Source organism: Aulonocara stuartgranti (assembly GCF_965226115.1).
Source record: "Aulonocara stuartgranti genome assembly, chromosome: 11".
In the NCBI taxonomy this organism is placed as follows: domain Eukaryota; kingdom Metazoa; phylum Chordata; class Actinopteri; order Cichliformes; family Cichlidae; genus Aulonocara; species Aulonocara stuartgranti.
This window is the reverse complement of record NC_138947.1, coordinates 6,786,016-6,807,098: the sequence shown is the minus strand read 5'-3', so window position 1 is coordinate 6,807,098 and position 21,083 is coordinate 6,786,016. Positions and strand designations below refer to the sequence as shown.

Sequence of the window (21,083 nt, the reverse complement as noted above, 5' to 3'; positions counted from 1 at the left end):
GTATAAACACCTTTGGTAGATGAGGTGTGAGCTCATGTTTCCCTCACTGGCCGAGTGTCCATTTTGTAACTATAACATTATGACTCTACTCTAAACAAACTGCCCAGTTGAGGTGAAAGAGGCCAATAAAATGTAATGCCAGGTGGATGTTATGATTATTTTTGCTGCCATCACTGTTGGCAGAGCACTGCATGAGCAATGTTCTGCCCAAAGAAAATAGAAACATTCATTCTAGGATTATTGCTGTTCCTTTGTTAGCATTCATCAGTTAAATGTAGTGTTTGATTATGTATTAATGTCTAATTTGGTTGTATTTTTTTCCCTTTTAGTTGCATTACTACTTGTATTTGTGGAAGAAATCCAAAACCTACAAAACTATCAGCAACAAACTGTCAACTTTCCTCAACGGTCCAAGTTGGAAACCTGGTAAACGTCGGCTGGGTGACCACAATGACAATCCAAAGGTTTGCATCATTTCTAAGGACAAAATGCCCTCATGCTTCATTACCCATCATTTTGACAGACACAACACACAGGCCTAAATGACTCAGAGCATTCCTTATTGAAGGACTCGTATATTCTGCCAGTTTTACAAGAAACTGCCACATCAAATAAAAGCTGCAAAGCCTTTGTAGAGGCGACACAATAAGTTTAGTTTCACTGTCTTTAAACACAGTCTGCGTGAATAAAACCACTTGCAGTTTAGCGTAAATGTGCATGTGTGTGCGTGACTTTGTGTGTATGCAGAAAGAAATACAGGCTCCAGCTGAATGCCCCGGTGGTTAGCTTTGAAATAACGCTGATGGTGTCGCATATTTAGTTCCCTCATGCTTCAGACTGCAAAAAAAAAAAAGTCCCCTTTGACTTTACGATTAAATTGGCTCTTTAAACCCAGCAGGGTAATTCTAAACATGGTCAGAGCTGGAACTTAACTGAAATATCTTGAAAGGCTTTATGTAGGCGGCTACTTCTTGATATCTGCTGGTGAAGGAAAGAGGAAAAAGAGGGGAGTGAAAGAGGAAAAAGGGTTCAACGTGTTTCAACTCTGAGAATAAGCAGAGCAGCAGACTGGAATATCTACAGGGTTGGGGATGGGATTTTGAGGGGGAACCCACATGTGATGGTTTGGTTCCTCAAAATCCTGGGAAACCCCCTGAATGAGAAACAGGCATTGCTGATTGGCCAGTTATTTTTCATTCCCATAAAGTCCTCAGGGCTTAATTACTTATTGTCTTGGACAGAAGGGAAAAACAGGTCAAATGACTCAGGGAATTCTTACAGAAGGACTCAGATATTCCTCAGTGTTTAAGGGAAACCGCTGCACCCAATAAATCCTGGATGACTTTGTAAATGGAAAACAACAAGCTAATTTTCACCAGTTCTGAAATTCCACTAGTAGGATGCTAAAGTAAGAAAATGTCTTTTTGAAGAAAGGCACATTGGGTGGGTTTACAAGTTTGTTTGTTTTTTTTTTTTAATTAAAGGTTAGCATCTTTTCCTCATCTTTATCATACCCTTTTGTTTTGTTTTTTCACCACCAGCATGCAGTGTTTATACATGGCATATTCTCAGAGTTAGCCACTGGGTGCAATTGCATTCTACAAATGGCATTTTCTTTGTTTCTGTTATTACTGGTAGAGAATAATTTTGCCATGCATGACTCAGATGATTTGCTGGAAATGATTCATGCACATATCTGAACATGCTGCAAAATGGTGACATGCATTTAGAGAAGAAAGTTTGGTGGTTGCAGACGGTTTCCTTTAATCCAGTCTGTTAACCTAATATGAGACGACTGGACCGCTTAGCTCGTTATTTGTTCAACAGATTCTGTTGTTGTTTATGTTCTGTTGCATGTCATAGTACCCTTAAAGTCGTCTTTTTCTTTGTCCAATGGGAGCTATGTGTATCATTTTAAGGCAAACTAGCGTGAGGTGTAGCAAATAATAAAACCTATATTGACCTAACACCCTACATCTAATGTTATTAAAAATTAGCATAGCATTGCTGTCAGTACCTGTGTGTCAAATGTTAAGGAACATGCCTCAAATGCCCAAGCATGCAGTTGTACAGGGGTACGTTGCTTGGGCATGGGTGACTATAACTTTGTTTGTGTAAACATAACATCTGAGAAAATTAATTTATTGATTATCAATCTGAAATTTGTAGACTATTGTGATAATGCCACAAACATAAAGCAGACATGTGTTGTTGTTGTGTGTGTGGACGAAGAAGCCTGTGAATAGTCTTGGTGCATGTTCTATCATCATTTGAACTATTTTAACTATTCACAGGCTTCTGTGAATGTGGGGTAATGTGTCACTGGTTAATGGCTTCAGTTGTTTTTTGAGTCAGAAATAATAGCATACATGATGTTTTTAGAAGATTTTTTTGTACTAGTTTTGAATTCAATTGACAGCATGACATTAAAACTGTTACCATCAGGGTAAAATTAGTATTTAAGCCTTGTTGGCTGTGAGAAACTGTTCAAAAATATCAGGGTTTGGGAAATTAAACATGTTTATTTTCCATTCACAGGTTACCGGAAAGGAAGTGCCTCATAATCCCAGCTGGTCACTGCCTGTACAAATTTATGCAGTCATACATTTCCTTTTGGTGCTGAAGACTTACCATGATTTGTTTGAAAACAAGATGGTATGTATTTGTCACATTAGACAAAGTGATTGTTATTAAACTTTATTTGGAGGGTGACACTTCAGCTCCCTTCATAGAGTTCTTTAAATTCCCTTTTTTTAGTTGGATTTGTCAGATATATAGGATTAAATCTGGGGTAGCTTAGTCTAGACCAGGGGTGCTCACACTTTTTCCGCATGTGAGCTACTTATAAAATGACCAAGTCAAAATGATCTACCCACTACAAAAATCCAAAACATATACTTATTTATAAATATATTGAGGATTCTTTATATCTACAATGTATATACATGCATAACCGCAATATCCAATTTTTCACAACACAATTAACTATGTAAATTTTTTGTCATTACCTGAGTTTACTCTGATGACTTGCACTGAATTGAATCAGCCAGGGATGCATAGTCCGGACAGTAGCTGCTGACGGCCAGGTTTAAGAGAAAAAACCGAGAGCTAAAAATTGGAGTTAACTCGCTGACTAGCTTGTCAGTTTTACTACACTTCGCGCCGCTGTTTGCGCATGCGCAGCGACCTAAGCGTCAGAAAAAATCTGCTGTCATCTGACTGGCTTCCCTGTATCAATCAAGTGACGGGATGGATGATAGGCTGGCATCTATTTTTTTAATGCCATGCGATCTACCAATACTACCTTTGCGATCGACTGGTCGATCGCGATCGACGTATTGAGCACCCCTGGTCTAGACTAACTACTGATTTGTTTAGGCTACTGTAATCCCTCAAAGTATGACAAGGTGGTCCAGAGTTCCCAATTTAAGACTGAGTTTACGTGTTTGTTTTCCAACACTGATTCATCCAGTTATCCAGTTTGTTGTGGCTGGTCCATAATGGAGCAGAGTCCTCTACTTAGCCAGCAGAAAAAGACTAGCTGTGTCTAACATCATGACAGAATGACGGATCAGCATTCCCCTTTAAAGCAACCTTGTCTATTATTTTCCACCCAACAAGCCAAAAGACCCCCTTCCTCCTCCTTCAGGAAAAAAAAGAAAGAAAAGAACCTCCCCAGCAGTTATCTTTGGAAGGATTTTTTTCCCCCAGGCACAGTTTTGGTTAGCCAGAAAGAGCTGTCACACCCAACCTCTTCAAACTCTAAATAAAATGCCCTGTCTTCTCTCCCCCCCTCCCCCCCTCCCCCCCCGATTGCTACCTCCATTGGGGCTCTGTTAGTTGTGGTCACCTCTCACACACACCTCCTCTCCAGCATCGAGGGATCCCCTCCCTTTTGGCGAACGAAACACCAGCTGGTGGTCCAGCAGTGAACACAAACGCCTTAATTGTGTCGAGTCAACCATTTCCCAAACCAAATAGCCTTCAGGATGCAGCCATCAGACTTGGAGGGAAAATAACAAAGTGAGCTCCTTGGCCCAACAATAAATCATGTCACTCTTATGTATTTATACCCACATGTTCGCTAGCTGCTTATTTAGCTTGACAATTGAAGACACGCTGCCGGACAATTTATGTGCTTTGTGTTAATTCGAAGCCATGAAAACATGGCTATTTCAAACAAGTGAAGCTACTCTTCAATTACATCATCATCAGGCCAGTGTGTATGCTTTACATGTACGTATTTTAAACGGTTATTATTAGAGGCAGTGAGGGAAATTGACCATCAGAACTTTTTCTCATTTAAAGTATGTTTGGGCATTTCTACCCAGCAGACCAAAAGTGAAACACACACACACACACACACACACACACACACACACACACACACATGCACAAACACAGGTTTTGCTTTCACTCTTTTGAAGTTTTTGCAAATTACCGAAAGTACAAAAATATTCACTATTTGAGCAAAAGTACTGAGCTTCACTGGTAATCTCTGAATTAAGGTGTTCTCAATAGCATTGCCACAGGTGTATGAAATAAAGCAATAAGTGCACTGTGACTTTACAAGCAATGTTCTAAAGAGCTCACTGAATTAGTTTGCTAATATAATAGGATTCACTGATGCAACAAGTCAATTTTTGAGATTTTTACTCTGCTAGATATTCCACGATCAGATGGTGGTATTGTGAAGTATTTCAGAACAGCTGCAACGCAGATTGTAAAGTTGAAGAGTGCATATAAGAGTGCATGTAATAGTTACCAATGCTCTCAATAACTGACTTAATAACTACAGACTCCCAAACTGCCAGGCATTAACATCAGCACAAAAGCTGTACGCCAGAAGCTTCATGGCATAAAGTCCCATTTGGAGCCTTATAAGTGAAAGGTTTTTTTTTTTCTTTTTTCCCACCACAGTACATTTCAGATTTTTGAAGGTAGACACATGAGCATGGGGGCATTTCTGACTGTAAAATCAAGAGCTACTATAAGCTCATTGGCTAATGAATCACACAGTAGAGCAAGCCCTGCTTTTTTCCCCCCATTTGAATCTAATACAGTAAGAGTGCAATCAGTTCTACAAAATATAAAATGCTGAGACTACTTTACTTTAGAAGAGAGGTTTATTCAGATGTGTGGTCACTTTGGATGATGTCGTTTGTAGAGCTGTCCTTGTTACTTTACATTAACAGGTGTGTTATTTTGTTATCCCATTTAATGGTTTGCTGGAAACACACTCTCCTTAAAATAGTTCAGTATAACAGGAATCATGTTTACTTACCTGATACCTGATTCATTATTACATGTTACTGGCACTGTTTTTTTTTTTTTTTTTTGGTTTGCTTGTTTTTTCCTGTTTGATCAGTCTTCATCAATAATGGCCTGGGTAATTAGTTAATTTGCTCATCTCAAGAGACAACATAACACAATCAGTCCTTACAGTGTTGCCACCAGATGTTAACTGTCATTTCCGACCTCTGCTGATATTGCTACAAGTTGTCAGTTGATCACTTGAAAAATTACCATGACAAAAGAAGCACAAAGTGTTTCTTTAAAAACTCTTGGAAATGAAATGTGAGTTGATGACACTTAGGGCTTTATGGAGGAATTTCTCTCTAGTGTAGTGTCTCAGCTGCATGCCCCCTGGATGATAGAAAGACAAACAAACAACAACAAGAAATAAAGATTAGGTTACTAAATACATCTGGTCTGCTGAGCCTCTCGGGTTATCAGACACAGAAAAGTTCACATAACCTTTGATATCAAAACAATTCTCCTCTCATTATACGCTTACCAAAAATAATGGTATCCATAGCCCTTGAACTCCATTGCAGTGATTCATCTGCCTTAATAAACTATGAATGAAGGTCACCCTAGACTGTCAGTCCTTCACAGATGGACTGAGCTCAAATTATTTCCTTGTCTGATTCATGGAAAGCATTATTGTATCTGTGTTCCTGTAAGAGGCTCCTGGTAATATTGTGCTTATGGCAGCTTATGGGTTATGACTTGGATAAACGTATAGAAATACAGTTTTATTGCATCCTGTTGATGGGTTGATTTTTGTGCTGGCAAGCGCGAGCCCTCTGGGTATTTACAGCATGGGAGCAGTCAGTGAGATTTGGCTGTTAGACTCTGTATTGAGTGTCAGAGAAATATAAACCAAAGCTGACAGCCCACAGCATCCTCGGGAGACAATGGCTTTCCAACGGCTGCCCTTAGCCAAGGCCATAGGTTAGAGAACACAGATTAGAGCGTACGTTACTCTTTGTGTTTATGCAAGTCTGTTTGTGTGTATGTTCCAAATAGCTTGGAAAGGTCAGTGAGAATCTGCATTGGATTTCTCCTCCAAAGTTGGTTGTTTTGGCTCCATTTAGGGGATTCAAACTACAGTCTCTTCAACTGTGGTCAAGTCCCCTGTCAAGACCCATCTGGGATGATTAGAGCGTCTATGTAAACTAGGCATGTCAGTGTAAAGTAAGAGGCAGCATATCGTGTGTGCCAGTACACTTATTCCGAAGGTCAGACATGTTTTGGTTGGCATTACAGCTCTGCGGTTTATGACTGCTCTCCCAGTAAGGTCTCCTGTGATTGTAACTTGACTGGCCATGATATTGATTTAAGGGTTTGAATCTACGGTAATGTATTTTTTCCTGACCGCATTTCTCATGGTATGCAAATGTATCTCAATCCTAGATACTGTCCCAGTTAACTATTCTGGGTATGACTGGCTACGTTCTGCTCACTCTCACGTCTCTGGGGTTCCTCATCGACCAGAGGTACAGTACAGATATTTCTTTATGGATTCATTTTCAAAGAGACTTTTAGAGGATTTAAAAATTAGACTAAACAGTTAAAAATGTCTCGGGGAGGTTAGAGAAAAGCAAGACTGAGAACTATTCTGGCTTTGGTAGAGGTTCTCAAGCTTTGAGTGGCAATCATCCAAAGACTGAATTTGAAGGAATACAAAATGTGGAGTGTTAAAATTAGCATTGAAGTAAAAATGCCAAGTTGATTGTACTTATCTGTTTAGATTTCTTCAGTTGTTCTTTATTCTCCTCTGAGCTGCTAATTCCTAATAATGTATTTGCATCTTAAACTCAATGATTCTGAAAATGGCTTGCTTTTAGACAGTCCAACCTCTTTTGGGGTCCAAGAACGAATCAAAGAAAAACTCTCAAAGAATCTCTGGGAGCCATAGGTCTTTGCCAGCCCAGAGTTAAAGGTCTGAACATTAGTATTAATATTACTGTGGGGTGGTCAGCAGTATGTACCCTTGTTTTCAGTAACTAAACTATGAACCTTGCATTGAATCATTTCATTTCTCTTCATTGTTACCAAATAAAACTCTGCATACTTAGCTTGTGAAATTCACTAAAAGAAACAGAAACAAGATAAAGACACACTCCTACTATACATGCTTTGTTGTGAGTGAATATAAGATTAAATTCAGTTGACGCAAGTACCACAACACTGGAGCTGACTTCAAAGTGGGGCGACCGTGGCTCATGGGTTGGGAAGCGCATCTGTAACCGGAAGGTCGCCGGTTCGATCCCCGGGCTCTCTGTCCTGGTCGTTGTGTCCTTGGGCAAGACACTTTACCCTACCGCCTACTGGTGTTGGCCAGAGGGGCCGATGGCGCGATATGGCAGCCTCGCTTCTGTCAGTCTGCCCCAGGGCAGCTGTGGCTACAACCGTAGCTTGCCTCCACCAGTGTGTGAATGCGAGAGTGAATGAATAGTGGCATTGAAAAGCGCTATATAAATCCAATCCATTATTATTATTATTATTATTATTATTATTATTATTATTATTATAATAATATATCTCAAACCAAATCTCTCCTCATCAACTCTATTTGATCAGCACAGGAAGTTGATATTAGCTCACATTAAAATATAATTATTCCATCTAAGTGATGCGTTGTTGCTTAATGTGTCCTTATATTCAGGCCATCATCGGCTGTCTTGGAGCTATTTCGCTGTGTCGTCATGATGACATTGCTGAGGTACAACTACATGAAGCCCCTTGCACCTTCACTGGCAGTGCCTACAGAGGTAAGTGCAACTGTAATGTGTGGAGTGCAGTTTAAAATAGGCAGCAGGACTTGAGATTTTCTTTTCATTCTACTTAAATAATAAGCAAATATGTGTGCCGTATATGGAAGATGGAATTGGTGTTCATATCTGGAAAGTGAAGCCAGTGCAAAAGTACCTTAAACCTGCATTTTAAAAAATAGATGGGCTGATATTTTATATTATAAATAATAAATATATAAATAATAAATAGGTGCGCAGGGAAGAAAAAAGCCCTTACACTTAAACACATCTGTGAGCTCTGTCTTGAGAATTATTTAATCCATGTTGCTAGTTGCAAGTCTTGTCTTATGCAGCATGATAATGCAATTTAGCAATTCTAAGCACCTATTATTGCTGGTGTACAGCAGGTGACTTGGAATGTAGGACACACATATTAACAAGCATACAGTTCATGGAAAAACTCTGTTCGTTTGCTTTTTTGGCACTTTTTTTATGATTATTAGACATAACTTGTCTAGGACTGCCACGACAGACACTATAGGCAAAAGTATCGGGCCACATCTCTTAATCTCTGAATTCAGGGGATTTCATAGCACCTAGCGAAGAAGTTTGCCTTTGCAAACATTTGTGAGAGAATAGGTTATTTTACGGAGCTCACTGAATTTGAGTGTGGTATTTTTAACAGATGCCACCATTGCAACAAGTCAGTTTGTGAAAAGTCTTTAGATATTCCATGATCAACTCTATGTGGTGCCAGGAAATTGCAGCTCAGCTTTAAAGTGGCAACCAACCTAAAGTTACAGAGTAGGCTCGCCGTGTGCTGAGGCAGACTGTGCATTAGTCGCTAATGCTTTGCTGAGTCGGTCACTGCAGCGCTCATAACTTCCTCTGGTCTTAACATCAACACAAACTGTATGCTGAGGGCTTCGTATTGTTTCCACAAACAAACAGCAAACTGGAACCAACTGAGCCTCAGAAAGAAAGAAACATTTAATAGTCATCGTACTGCGGCTTCAACACGCTTTATGGCTGGCTACTGCTAATGACACGTACTTTTCTGTTTCTGTGGCAACCCCATCAGACCTGCTAAATTGGACTGAGTCAGTTGCACAGATGCAGTTATGTGACAATTCATAAGACAGGTGAACTATGGAGGATTTATATATTTAATTAGCAGTTTATCTGCTCATTCCTGCTGCTTCTCGCTGTTTTCCAAAGTAACACATTGCTTTATTACTAGCTGCATTGTTAAAATGTGCTACTGTGCACCCTGATCTTTAGAGTCACTGCAGTTTCTGCTAAATTTATGATTACAAATACGTATTGCATATTTCAAAGGCTGTTCATTTGCTGGTTTAGCAACATCTTTCTTTAGCATTTTCTTTTAGCAGAATTGATTATTAGTGAATAATGGTCTGTCTTTATGCATTCCTTTGATGGTGTTAATACATCCTGGTAATGATGTTTGCTCTTAGTTGATATGCAAGTTGTAACTGGTTCACATTGCCCATTTGATCCACTAAACAATTTAGTTAAATTTTATCCACTGATTTTGTGATATCATCACTATCTTGAGTTGTTGTGCAACAATAATGGCGGCACCGTTGAATTAACAGCCACCTGTCTAGCTGCCATTTCCCTGTCTCAAAATGAGGTATTCGTCTAGATTACTTACAAAGGTGTTGTCCCTTTCACGAGTTAAACAATCTTTGATGGCGTGTCTACATGCACTGGTCCCAGAGGCCATGTTTACCCATTTTTAAGTTTGTAGTTTGGCCAAGTCTTGGAAATAACATTAATTAGCCACAGTGAAGTTGTTTTTTCAGCTGCAGATATTGGCGGTTACCAGTTAAAACAAAGAATGAAATCTGATGTATTAATCGAGTGCCCGGATCAGCAAAATGCGATGGCCTTATTGCTAAAAGAAAAAAAAAGTAGCACTAAAACATGATGGTAAAATGGATGTTTAAAAGCAGCGCTGTCGACAGAGAAAAATTTAAATTTGGCTAAAATCTTACCTTGAGTTCTCTTTTCATGTGTGTGTGTGCATGTGTGTGTGAGCTTTTCATCACACGGCATGATGTTGTTCATCCGCAGTCTGATTTTGCTCATTCATCAGGAAATTGTAGCTGTTTGTACTACTATGTTTCTTTTGGCTCAGCAGCCGAGGTTCAAAGATCATGGAAACAGCAGTTGACAAAACAAACTAACCTCAGGTTAGTAGCTGTTCTGGAGCTTCCAGTCATATTGCATGACCTTTTTATTTAGGTTTTTTTAAATACCCCATACCCCATGGAACTTATACCTTTGATATTCACATTCTCAATGTGGTGACCTTCCGAATAATTTCCAAAAACTATTTCATATAATTTTTCAAAGTACCATAATTACATGTGGTGGAAATCCTTTATTCATTTGACTTGATATAGTGTTTGGCCGCATGTGTAATTCCCTCCATCAAAGCATAGTTCAGCTTGAAAACGAGAACCAGTTTTTGTCCAAAATACATTATATGCAACATTGAAACTGTCTAAACACAAAGTCCAACCAACAACACCTAATTAGTCTGTTATTAGGGTGTAGAATAAAGACTGGGTATACAGTGAATCATTGCATGAGCATGTTTTTCTAAGGCTACTTACTAATTGCTTTCTCTGGTGGTAGTATGTTTTCTATCTCTGTGCATGTTGAAACTAGTTTTATTTAGCATCAGTCTGATTATATACTTGGAGCCTAATTCCAGCTTGTTAACTATGGAAAATACTGAAAAAAATGTCTTAAGATGACAGTGGTATGATTTTCACAGTACAGCACTTAGAAATCCTTACTTTATGAAATCATTGAGGAAAAATATGTGAAGCTCTGGTATTAAATGCGCATATGCCTCATGTATCTTTGGTTTGTGTGTGTCTAGCCTGTTTGCCTGTAATTGTGTGTGTTGTGTGGTCTGTGTTGTGTGTGTGAAATGTGTGAGCTGGGTGCTAAGTCCAGCCTCGCAGCCCTGTGATCTATGAGTCCAGATGCGTCGCCCAATTGACCATAAAATTGGCGTGCCTTTCTGGCTCTGGCAGCTCAACTGTAAGGCGGCTGACCTCTCATTACTTGCCCTCCCTTGCAGCTTTTTTTTTTTTTTTTTTTGTCCTCCCGCTTTCTGCCTCCGCTCACTGCTTGCCGTCTCAGCTAGTGTGAATGAGAGCAACACTTCTGGAACCAATTAACGTCGTCTGCTGCTAACTAGCGCTGGCTGATGAGATTTGCACGTGAGATTTGCAATCGCTGCTTTTATGTCCTCTGACTGCACATCTGTGGCGCTCAGGTGTTCAAATGACAACCCGAGGCTCTCCAACCTTTTCTTTTTCTCACCATAAAATGAAATAAAACTGAATGAATAATAATTCATCTAAAATGAAGCGCGTAACCAATCACCTCGAGAGCAACGAAACGGGGTGATTTATGCTGCACATGCTGCACGGCTGTGTCACTTTGACAGGGCTGTAAGTTTTATGCAGCCGTTTCCTTAAGCAAATCATTAGGCCTCATTTCAAGTCATAGTACATCAGTTTGAGCTGAATGAATGTCTTGCTTGCAGGTGGGGCTCATTGAAAATCCTCACAATTTACTTGAAATGGTTCCTGACATGTTTGTGCCCTTTGTTCAGAAATACAGCAAAGGGGAATATGGTTGAACCACCCCCAGACTTTAAGGTACTCAAGTGATATATGGATCTGACGCGTGAGGCGAACGGCGGGCTCTTTGTTACAGAGGGAGGGCTTGTTTTGAAGTCGAGCCAATCAATTAACAGTCACTCGAAATGTAAAAGGGGTAAATTCCCATTTAATTGTCTTCAGACTCACTGTACATTTGAGAGAGGGGGAGGGGGAAGTACAACAAAAAAAACTAGGTCGGTTTGTGGTCCTTCAAAACCAGTGGTGTGATATACTGCACCCTTAAAACTCACAGTGGTATTTATAGTGGCTCTGGAGATTTCCCTTGTAAAGCTGCAGGCTTGACCTGTAAACCAGGGCTGCCTCTTGCTCCCAGCCGCCCACTCGCCCGCCCAAACCCACGTCTGTGCGGCTCACATGACGGCCTCACTGCTTCAGAGGAGACTAAGCTGGTAACCAGGGCTGATGGAAGCTTTAGCTCTCTGTGCATGTAATATTTATTTGTATTTGTGTGTGCTGTTAGCTTTAATTTGCTTTAATTTATGTCATTTAAATAAAATTTTAATTACATATACATACCTGTTACGGCTGTGACCGTAATTGTGTGTGGATTTGAGTGTCTAGGTGCTCCTCCGGGATTGACGATTTGGCGTTGGTAATGTGTTGTTTTTGCGTGACTGTTATGTGTTTCCTACTTTACTTTGAAAGTCTGTGTCATCTTAGTGTGTTCAGTTTACGTTTCCTTGTCTCGTCAGTTCTGATTTGCCCCAGCTGTGTTTCCCTCCTGTTGTCCATTCCCTGATTGTTCCCTCCATGTATTTAAGCCCTGTGTGTCAGTTGTCATGGTCGCGATCTCCCCCCCCCCCCGTTGTAAATAGTTTGGCGCCTTGCGTTGTAAATAAATATCATTTTGCTTTAAAGAAAATAGTGGTCGTTTTGGGATGATTTTTGTGGAAACCCGTATTAGTTTTTTCTCGTGTGTTTTTTTTTTTTTTTTTACCTTATTTTTATTTTCCTTATTTTTATTTTCCTGCGTTGCACCCCGGTTGCCTAGGCCGGGGTGTAACATACCACAAAATATTGCAGCTTATAAATATAATCTGTGTCTTTCTGGTGCACAAACTATAGAAGAATAGAAGTTTAAATTACAGTCAATATTTAAGCACTTTATTGTGCGCAACATACTGAGTTTAAGAAATCATTTATACATTAATGTCAGCTTGGATAGCTTATCAGATTTGCATGCATGATAGACAATTTTAAAACATCTAAATAAACAAAGCCTGTTGTGCTGTGGCTGCACAGTTTAATCATTTAGGTTTGAAATGAGTGACATTTATTTAAGAAGGCTATGAATAACTGTACACTGGTCACAGCGCACTTCTGGGTTTTCTGGTCACACCAACACAACCTTTGCTAACCAGCACTACAAACCAGATTTTTCTTCCGATTATTTCCCATTCTCCACACTGAAACATAAGCTAAAGAGTCTCTGTTTTGATGCAGTGGGCAAGTTTGGGCGTGCATGGGGGTGTGCGAGTTGAAGAGGTCAAAATGAGACTTTCTCAGGGTGAAATAAAAATAGCCGCAGTGCAGGGGTGCACAAGGAGACGGGTCAAGTTAAAATGTTATTTTTCTTTTTTAAGCTTTTGTTCGGGCGGACCTCCTTACACCTCGTAAAGGCAGCTAACCGTGGCATTTGGAGAATATGTAATTTATGCTTAAAAATTGATTTAAATAAACATTTCTTTAAATCAGTAATTTGATTCTAAATAACTAAACATTTAATCGATTTAACCACAACGTTGTGCAGTTGAGGATGTCATCACCTAAAAGCTATATTTTTGCCTATGTTTGACCTCAAACATTTTTTTTTATTCTTTTACCCTTTGCGTCACCTATATTTCTGTGTTTGCAGTGTGGCTGGGTGGGTGGGGCATTTGCACTGTGATGTAACACATGGTTTTATGCTGTGTGGGCCTCTGGTTTTGCCTGAAGGCACAAGAAAACAGGCCACAGAGCAGATCGTAGACACTCTGTATCCCAGAGTAATTATGCAACTATTCTCTCAAAGACCACTAACAGCAATTCAAGAGGAGAGCTCATAAAAATTCACCTGCCAGGCTCAAACCAGTTTTTTGGTTTTAGTAAGAAATAAAAAAACAACAACTTTGTTTACAATTCGTTTCCCCCCCCCCCCCCCTTCCATTATTCTTGATAGCTGCAGATGGATGTAAAATTTTAAAAAGGCATCCAACTAAAATAATTTAAAAAAGCCAGAGATGCTTTTATTATGGTCTGCTTTTCTTTTCATTTACAGTGACTGAATGGTTTCCTTGTAATAAAAGAATTTAAGTAGTTTATTAGCTCATGCGGGTTTGACTCTTGAAGGAAAAATAAATCTGTGTAATGCCTTTGATTCCAAAACGTATACATGTAAAAAATGTTTTAAACCCTTTAGGATTTTCACTCTCCGTTCTCCTGCTGATACCACTTGCCAATCTCTCAGATCCCTTTTCTGTCAGACTAAACGGGAAGATGAGGTGCTCCACAGCTAAATGAAGAGGTCACAACAATATTATTAAGTTCATGTCAAACACAAAGGCTTCGCCTCAATACACATTCGCTTTATCTTCAACAAATCACCATACTTGTCTTTAAAAATTACAGCTCACACCCCGGCTTTCCCACCATCCCAGCCATGAGTGAGCAGATAAGGCAGTCGGCGGTGAGAGGTCGCTGTGTTTTTTCCACTGGACAAAACTCAGGTGCGAGGGGTTAGCGGTCTCTTCTTTTGAAGCAGGAATGTGTGGTGGCAAGAGGCAGTGCTGAGGTTAACAGGCTTGTTTGGGCCTGTGGAAACTCTGCGAGCATGACATCATCTGAGAGCTCGCAGGAATGGAAAAGGAAAGGAAATCTCCTCCCAGAGAGAAAATGGAGGGATTTGAAAGAGAAATGCTGGGTAGGACTGTTCCATTGGAGTAAACAGCGGGGTGGTCGAGCATACACAGTGTGAAATATTATCACTCAATGTGCAGGGGATCGTGCCCGTCAAAGACTAACCACTTGGTTTATGTTGTCAAACCACTTGCCAGGTAAAGTTATGGAAATCTAACAGAAAGTGGACCTTTGGGAGATTTCTAGGAATATTTAGTTTGGCTTTTGCGGTATCAGGTTTTCTGGTCTACAGTGGCTTTCTTTTAAATTTGTATTCCTATTTGTGCTTTAATTCATGGGTCATTCAGTTTGTGATATAGCTTCCGAGCCAGCGTGTGAACCTGACTGAACCTGACAAAAGCTCTTCTGGTGTGTGCACGTGGTTTCTCTCTATTCTAAAAGGCACCGAAAGCTGATTTCAGAGAACTTGAATGCCGGTTTCCAAAGAAGTCTGCTCGCAAATTCAAAACATTACAAATTATAAAAGGTTTAAAGTTCAGAATAAATTAAAGTTTTATACTGTAAAATGTTTCGATAGTGCTGAATGAAGGCTTAGCATATTAATTTAGCTATCTTTATCGCAGTGCAAGCTTTCATCACTCAGGACTCAGTTTATTAATCTCTCTTTCGAGGCTACGTTCATTGGATTACTGGCTAACAATCACACGTCTGATTTTGTAGTAAAATTCTTTGTGGTGTATTTTTTTCCTTAGTAGTTCAAGCTACAGCTTTTTGCCTGAAGTGAGCTGGAAAATGTCTCCTTCTGCCAGGATTTGTGAGCAGTGGGGGGGTTTCAAGTTTGGAAAGTCTTCAAATCTGAGGCTGTAAAAGTTTGAGTGGCTGCTATCAGAGAAGTGACCACAATAAGCACATTCTCTGCTGTCCGGTCACAAAACAAACTGCATGAACTGAGGCTCAATTAATATTTTCTACCCTGACAATTAAAAAGGTGTTTTAAAAAACAAAAAGGTCTGTTTGCCAACAGCATTTTTCTTCTTGGAACTTCATGTGGAACTTTCAGACTTTGTTTGAGTCCTTATCTACCACTTAAAGCCAAAATCTCCAATCCACATTTTAACACCTGCCACATGTTTCTCATGCTGGGGTCCAAACATTCAAGCATGCACCTGCACTTTTACAATCATATAATTGACATGGACCTGGTTTTGGCCACTCAAAATGTGACACATTGCACTACACAGGCAATGCTGACTGTGTGCAGCAGCTTGTTGATAATGTGGTTCATAGTAACAAAAACCAACCAAAATCTTGTTCCTTTCAATGAGCCATACTTTAATGATGAAGATGATAATAAATATAATAATAATAATAATAATACAGTATATTTTTTGTGACTGTCTTTCAACTTTTCTTTGGATACTAGCTGCTCTCTAACTCCAGTCAGCTCCTTGTACTCGATCATTTTCAAGGGATTTTTTTTTTATTTTTCATTCAAACATAAAAAGGCACCTAACTCAAACAAATTTCCAATTTTATCTTAAGGCTGTTGCTACATCACATTTGCCAAAGATAACAGTTGGGCAGTCGTAAAATAGCATTTTTTCAACAGCGTGATGATTCCCAAAGAGCTATTTAGATGAAAACTTGGCGTGTCGTTATGTGATGTGCAGCGTGTCCTTTAAGAACATGAGGAAATTGGGCAAATGGAGGAGAAAGACAGTGACGTGTCTTAAAAAATGTACAGCACATAAACGGTATCAGAAAGTTATGTCCTTAAGAAATTCAGCAGTTGCTGTGTACAGAAAAGACCTAATACAGGACCTGAAGTCTGTCTACTGCTTTGCCAAGGTCTCAGCAGTAGCCATAACAAGGCCACTTATCATTCTTAGATAGTTTTTGTTGGACAAATCCTTCTCTGTAAAGACGAAGGTCTTGAAGCTCTGAGACAGTGACTTACTTGCAAAGGTGACCAAACTCACTAATACTTTCCTAAAATGATGGACTTCTTCCTCTGCAGAAGCTAAAGCTTCATTTTTGCTTATGAAAACCAAATTATCATCTTTGCACGGACGTGTCTTACTGGCTCGTGGTAGATTTGTGTCCTTCTTTCATATTGCTGCCAAATTCCTTAATGTTATCTGTGCTGCTGATTTACGTGTTCTTTTGAAGAGGTCTGATTTTTGTTTCAGATTGCCATAGTTAAATAAACTTAAACTGGGCTGTAGATATTTGTAGAGAAGTTTTGCTGCTGTACCAGTGGTTTGGCTCAGGCCTGTAGAGATGCACTTGGCACCAAACTCCACAGTAGGAATGTACAACAGAGACTGTTTTAATTTTTATAAATGTCAGTGGGTGGATTATAGAAATCAGGGTAAAGATACACGTCTTAGAGGCCCTTGGAGGCTCATTCATGTGTACTTCTTCTTAGAGGAATGTATTGAGCTAATCCACAGTGGACCCAAACATCTTCTCTCGGCTTCATAAAAATACAAACGGGGGCTTCATTTTGCAAGAGCATAACCTCCTGTCTGCTCCATACACTGTTTTTGCTTTCATTTCCTTTTCTGGAGTTTTGCCAAATAGCTCGCCTTCTGCTTTCCTGCTGGCTAGTGTGCTCTTTAGCAATTAACCAGCCAATCTGGCCACCCAGGGAACCACGGTTAATACTGAGGTGATGACTTCTTCTCTTATTGAGGCTGAAGCGGTGCCAGGCTGCTGGACTCTGAAGTGTGCTGAAGAGATATGAAAGCTGGTGTCCTCTGGGTTTTCTCGTATGGTCTCAATGAGGCATAGTGGTCTGGATGAGTTGTAGCTGACCTTACATGTGACCTTCGAAGAGACACATGGTAGATGACTGCAGCTCTCCAGATGTGTAAAGTAAAACTTCTAAACAACTGTATCACTCTAAACTAGCATATCATCAGGCCACTTTGTGTTTTGCTACACTTCGCCATGCAGCCACTACTGTTTCACATGTGTTTTGTCTGGCTGTGTTGTGTGTGCGTGGGAGCGTAACGGCGATATTTCTCATGGCAGCGCTACAGAGTAGGCACTACACTCATTCTCTGGTGGGACGTTAAACTGCTCGGCGTATCCTTCCTGAGTCTGCTCAAACAACCAGCACAGAGACTGTATATCTGCTCATAATGAACAGACAGGAAGTCGTGTGTGTGTGTGTGTGTGTGTCTCTCTCTCTCTCCCTCTCTCTCTCTGTACACATGTTTTGTGTATATGTGCAGGTGTACTTGTGTGGGACTGTGCACAAAAAGCTACCTATGCTCATGTGTCCATACTTCTGTAGATGAAAATGGTGATTAGTTAACTTCCAAGTGTAAATTTCAAACTTCAACTATTATTTACCGCAAGTATGTACAGAGTAAACGCACTACTACAACTGTAAAATTATGTTAAAGCTGTAATGGAAAGTGTGTAAATATTAATAGAAAAAAAGATTTGGTGTTAAAAGAAATGGATAATTAAAACAAAAATCAGATAACACAGAGATGACAAAATGCAAAAACACTGGAACTAAGTGGATGATCTTAAACAAGAGGATATGAAAGAGTAACCTGGGGGGGGGGGGGGGGGGATTATAAAGACGTCAATGTTTGGCATTTTAATTAGTTTTATTACTCATATATTTGGTAAAGGTACTTATGAACTGTATACAAAACCTGTGGGCTAATTGAACCCATGTGAGAGCAACTTTGAACGTTTTTCCTAGTCCCAGAATAGTCCCACCAGAATTTTTAATGGTTAAAGGTCACTGTTAATTTGCATCATTCCACACCATGTGAGCAAGTGACTATTTCCCCTTGATAAAAGTTTATATAAGACAGGCTAAAATCTATAATATTGTGCATGTGTATAATATGTGCACTCTGGTGACAGTGGCAGAGAAAAGGACATTAGAGAAACTGATGGACATTATGGACAATGCCAGGCATCCTCTGCACACGGCCATTAACAACCAGAAGAGTCTGTTCAGTGACAGGTTGCTTCTCCCAAAGACAAGAACTAACAGACTTAAAAACTCCTTTGTCCCACACGCCATCAGACTGTTTAACTCCTCCCTGGAGGGGAGAGGGAGGGGAAACAGGAGGACAAAGGAGGGGGGAACAACTAAGCTGTAGTGCCTCTTCACCTCACTGTGCAATACCTTTTGTGTATGTATATATATATATATATATATATATATATATATATATATAAAAAAAAATATTCTGTAACTTCTGTCGGTGCTGTGCTTTTTTGGAAATCGAATTTCCCAGAGGAACCCACCCGAGGGATTAATAAAGTTCTATCTAATCTAATCTAATGTGTATATTTTATATACATGTATTTAAAAATAAAATGCAGTACATAAATTTGCACAATTTATAAAATCTTTCTTGCCAAAACCCCCGAAACTTAATTTCTCCCATGTTTTTGTTTGAAGTAAAGAATGCAGAAATTCGTGTAACAATATTCAGACTCTTCAAGATGCTTTTTCTGATCTTAGTGGGTGTTCGTGTCAATCTGAAACTCATGTTAATAATTTTTAACACTACATGAACCTCCAGTAATTAACACCTCACCAGTGAACTAATCAGACACCTGTGTCTGCATTTCTGTTTATTAACAAATGCTATCAAATGTGGCGTAGTTGCGTTAGAGCGCTGGTACGTGGCAAGCAGCACAGAGTTGCTATATAAACTTAAAATTAACCAAATTGTTATAACAAATCAAACAGAATGCAAACTGTAATTTCATTTCTCTCAAGTCTTTAGAAATGTGGCGTTTGGATTATTAACAAGAATTTTATATAGTTTATTTTCACCAGTTCAGCAATGTCCTGATGTAGCACGCTACACCCACACAGGCAGTTTCAAACAAAAAAAGCTCCGAATAATTTTCCGATGCAGTTCAGTCCAGGTCTGGTGGACTGTAGGCAGCCATATGGAGAGGGAGCTCTGGAAACATCCCATTACAGGTCATATATCACACGTCTGACAGCAGCCATTCTGCCTTGTTTTCATTTCAATCACGAGTGCAGCTGCATTGGAGAACAGCAAGACTCCGCCATGTTAACCCACTGAAGGCTGGAAGGTTGTTACTGTTATTGTTAGAGGACACTAAGGCGCACCCTGGGGTGTCTAATGTCTCCTTCATGCTTAATATCCATCAGCGGCACCCAAAATGACCCAGCTCAATATGGTGTTGGATGAGTGTGGTTCTCAAGGCCAATACATGTGTGGGAACTGGTCACATTGAAGCGACATTTCACTGAGAGTAAAGCACTAAAATGTTATCCAGGCAGAGATAATTGTTTACTTACAGTAAAGTTGGTTAATCGTGATTAAATGTAGCTTGAAAGAGACACACAATAGGTGTTGCAAGTCTTTAGATGTCAACTAATCTATATGTTTATGCAGACTTGAAATTTATACAAAGAGCCGCCATGCTTCATTTCATCCCTATTTTAGTTTTGTAGTTTTTGAATTTTTAAGCTATTGCCAAAAACAAGTTCTAGCTTAGCCAAGTGAAGAAAACAGTTTTTCAATGAATGCAGTTACATTTCAGGGAGATGCATTTTTATTATTTATCTGATCTCATTGATAATTTAGGTAAACAAAAACATGACATGACAAATGTCTATTTTTGTAACACGGTGCAGTTTATACAAATCAGAAACTACAGCTGAGCATCCTTATTAAGAATATTTAAACATTACCACTATACTACATAACATATTCGACTACGATAGAGTATTACTAGACTATTTTTTGGTATCTAATAAACTGGCATCTTGAAGTAACTGAGCTGCTTTTGAGCAAAACATGTGGTGTGCATCAATTTCTTAGTGGAGCTTGGAGCGTGACTACTTTCTAACCAGACTGGTATTGAAATGGAATAAGCAAAGGTAAACAAAGAAACAAGAAAAAACCTACAGAACCACATGTTAGTGGCTCCTTGAAGCACTACCCTTAACTAAGTGCTTTCTGCCCCAAACTGAGTGAGTGTGAGTCGATCTGCTGAGATGTCTACTTTGGGAGTCAGTGGTGTCTGGCCGTAGTGCTTATTTGTAGATGATCAAACCTGCTTCCTTCCACTATGTAATCTGTCCCACATGGATTTCCTACAGACTCTATATACATGTAGCATAGTGGCTCAAACGGAGAGATGGGAACAGGGAAAAATTGGTGCCCTCAACATGCGGCTTTGATAGAAACCTCTGTCAGGTTTCGGTCCTTAGTTTGAGTGAAATGTGATTTGCGAGGTTCTGCCAATTCTGCATACTGCTCTCGATCTCAATCCATCTTAGACAAACACAATGCAGCTTTACGGATTTGTAATCTTCCATCTGTTTTTCCTTCTGGGAGTTGTTGAAACTATTGAAATACCTCTACCCAATATTTTGCAGAGGCAGATCGCTGATTTAAAATTTGAGTTTCTACATGATTCTCAAGCCTTATCAAAAACACACTGAACCTAACTG

At 39.6% G+C, this 21,083-nt stretch overlaps 1 protein-coding gene across 1 annotated transcript in view; it reads left to right on the top strand.

The window, feature by feature from the left end:
• The window catches only part of agmo (alkylglycerol monooxygenase), a 49,244-nt gene that overhangs the window by 25,224 nt on the left and 2,937 nt on the right, over positions 1-21,083 (top strand). Inside the window, exons 9-12 of the mRNA XM_082550503.1 lie at positions 330-464; positions 2,539-2,655; positions 6,700-6,782; positions 7,955-8,060. Of these exons, the coding sequence (XP_082406629.1) occupies positions 330-464; positions 2,539-2,655; positions 6,700-6,782; positions 7,955-8,060 (441 nt within the window). The remainder of the gene's footprint in view (positions 1-329; positions 465-2,538; positions 2,656-6,699; positions 6,783-7,954; positions 8,061-21,083) is intronic.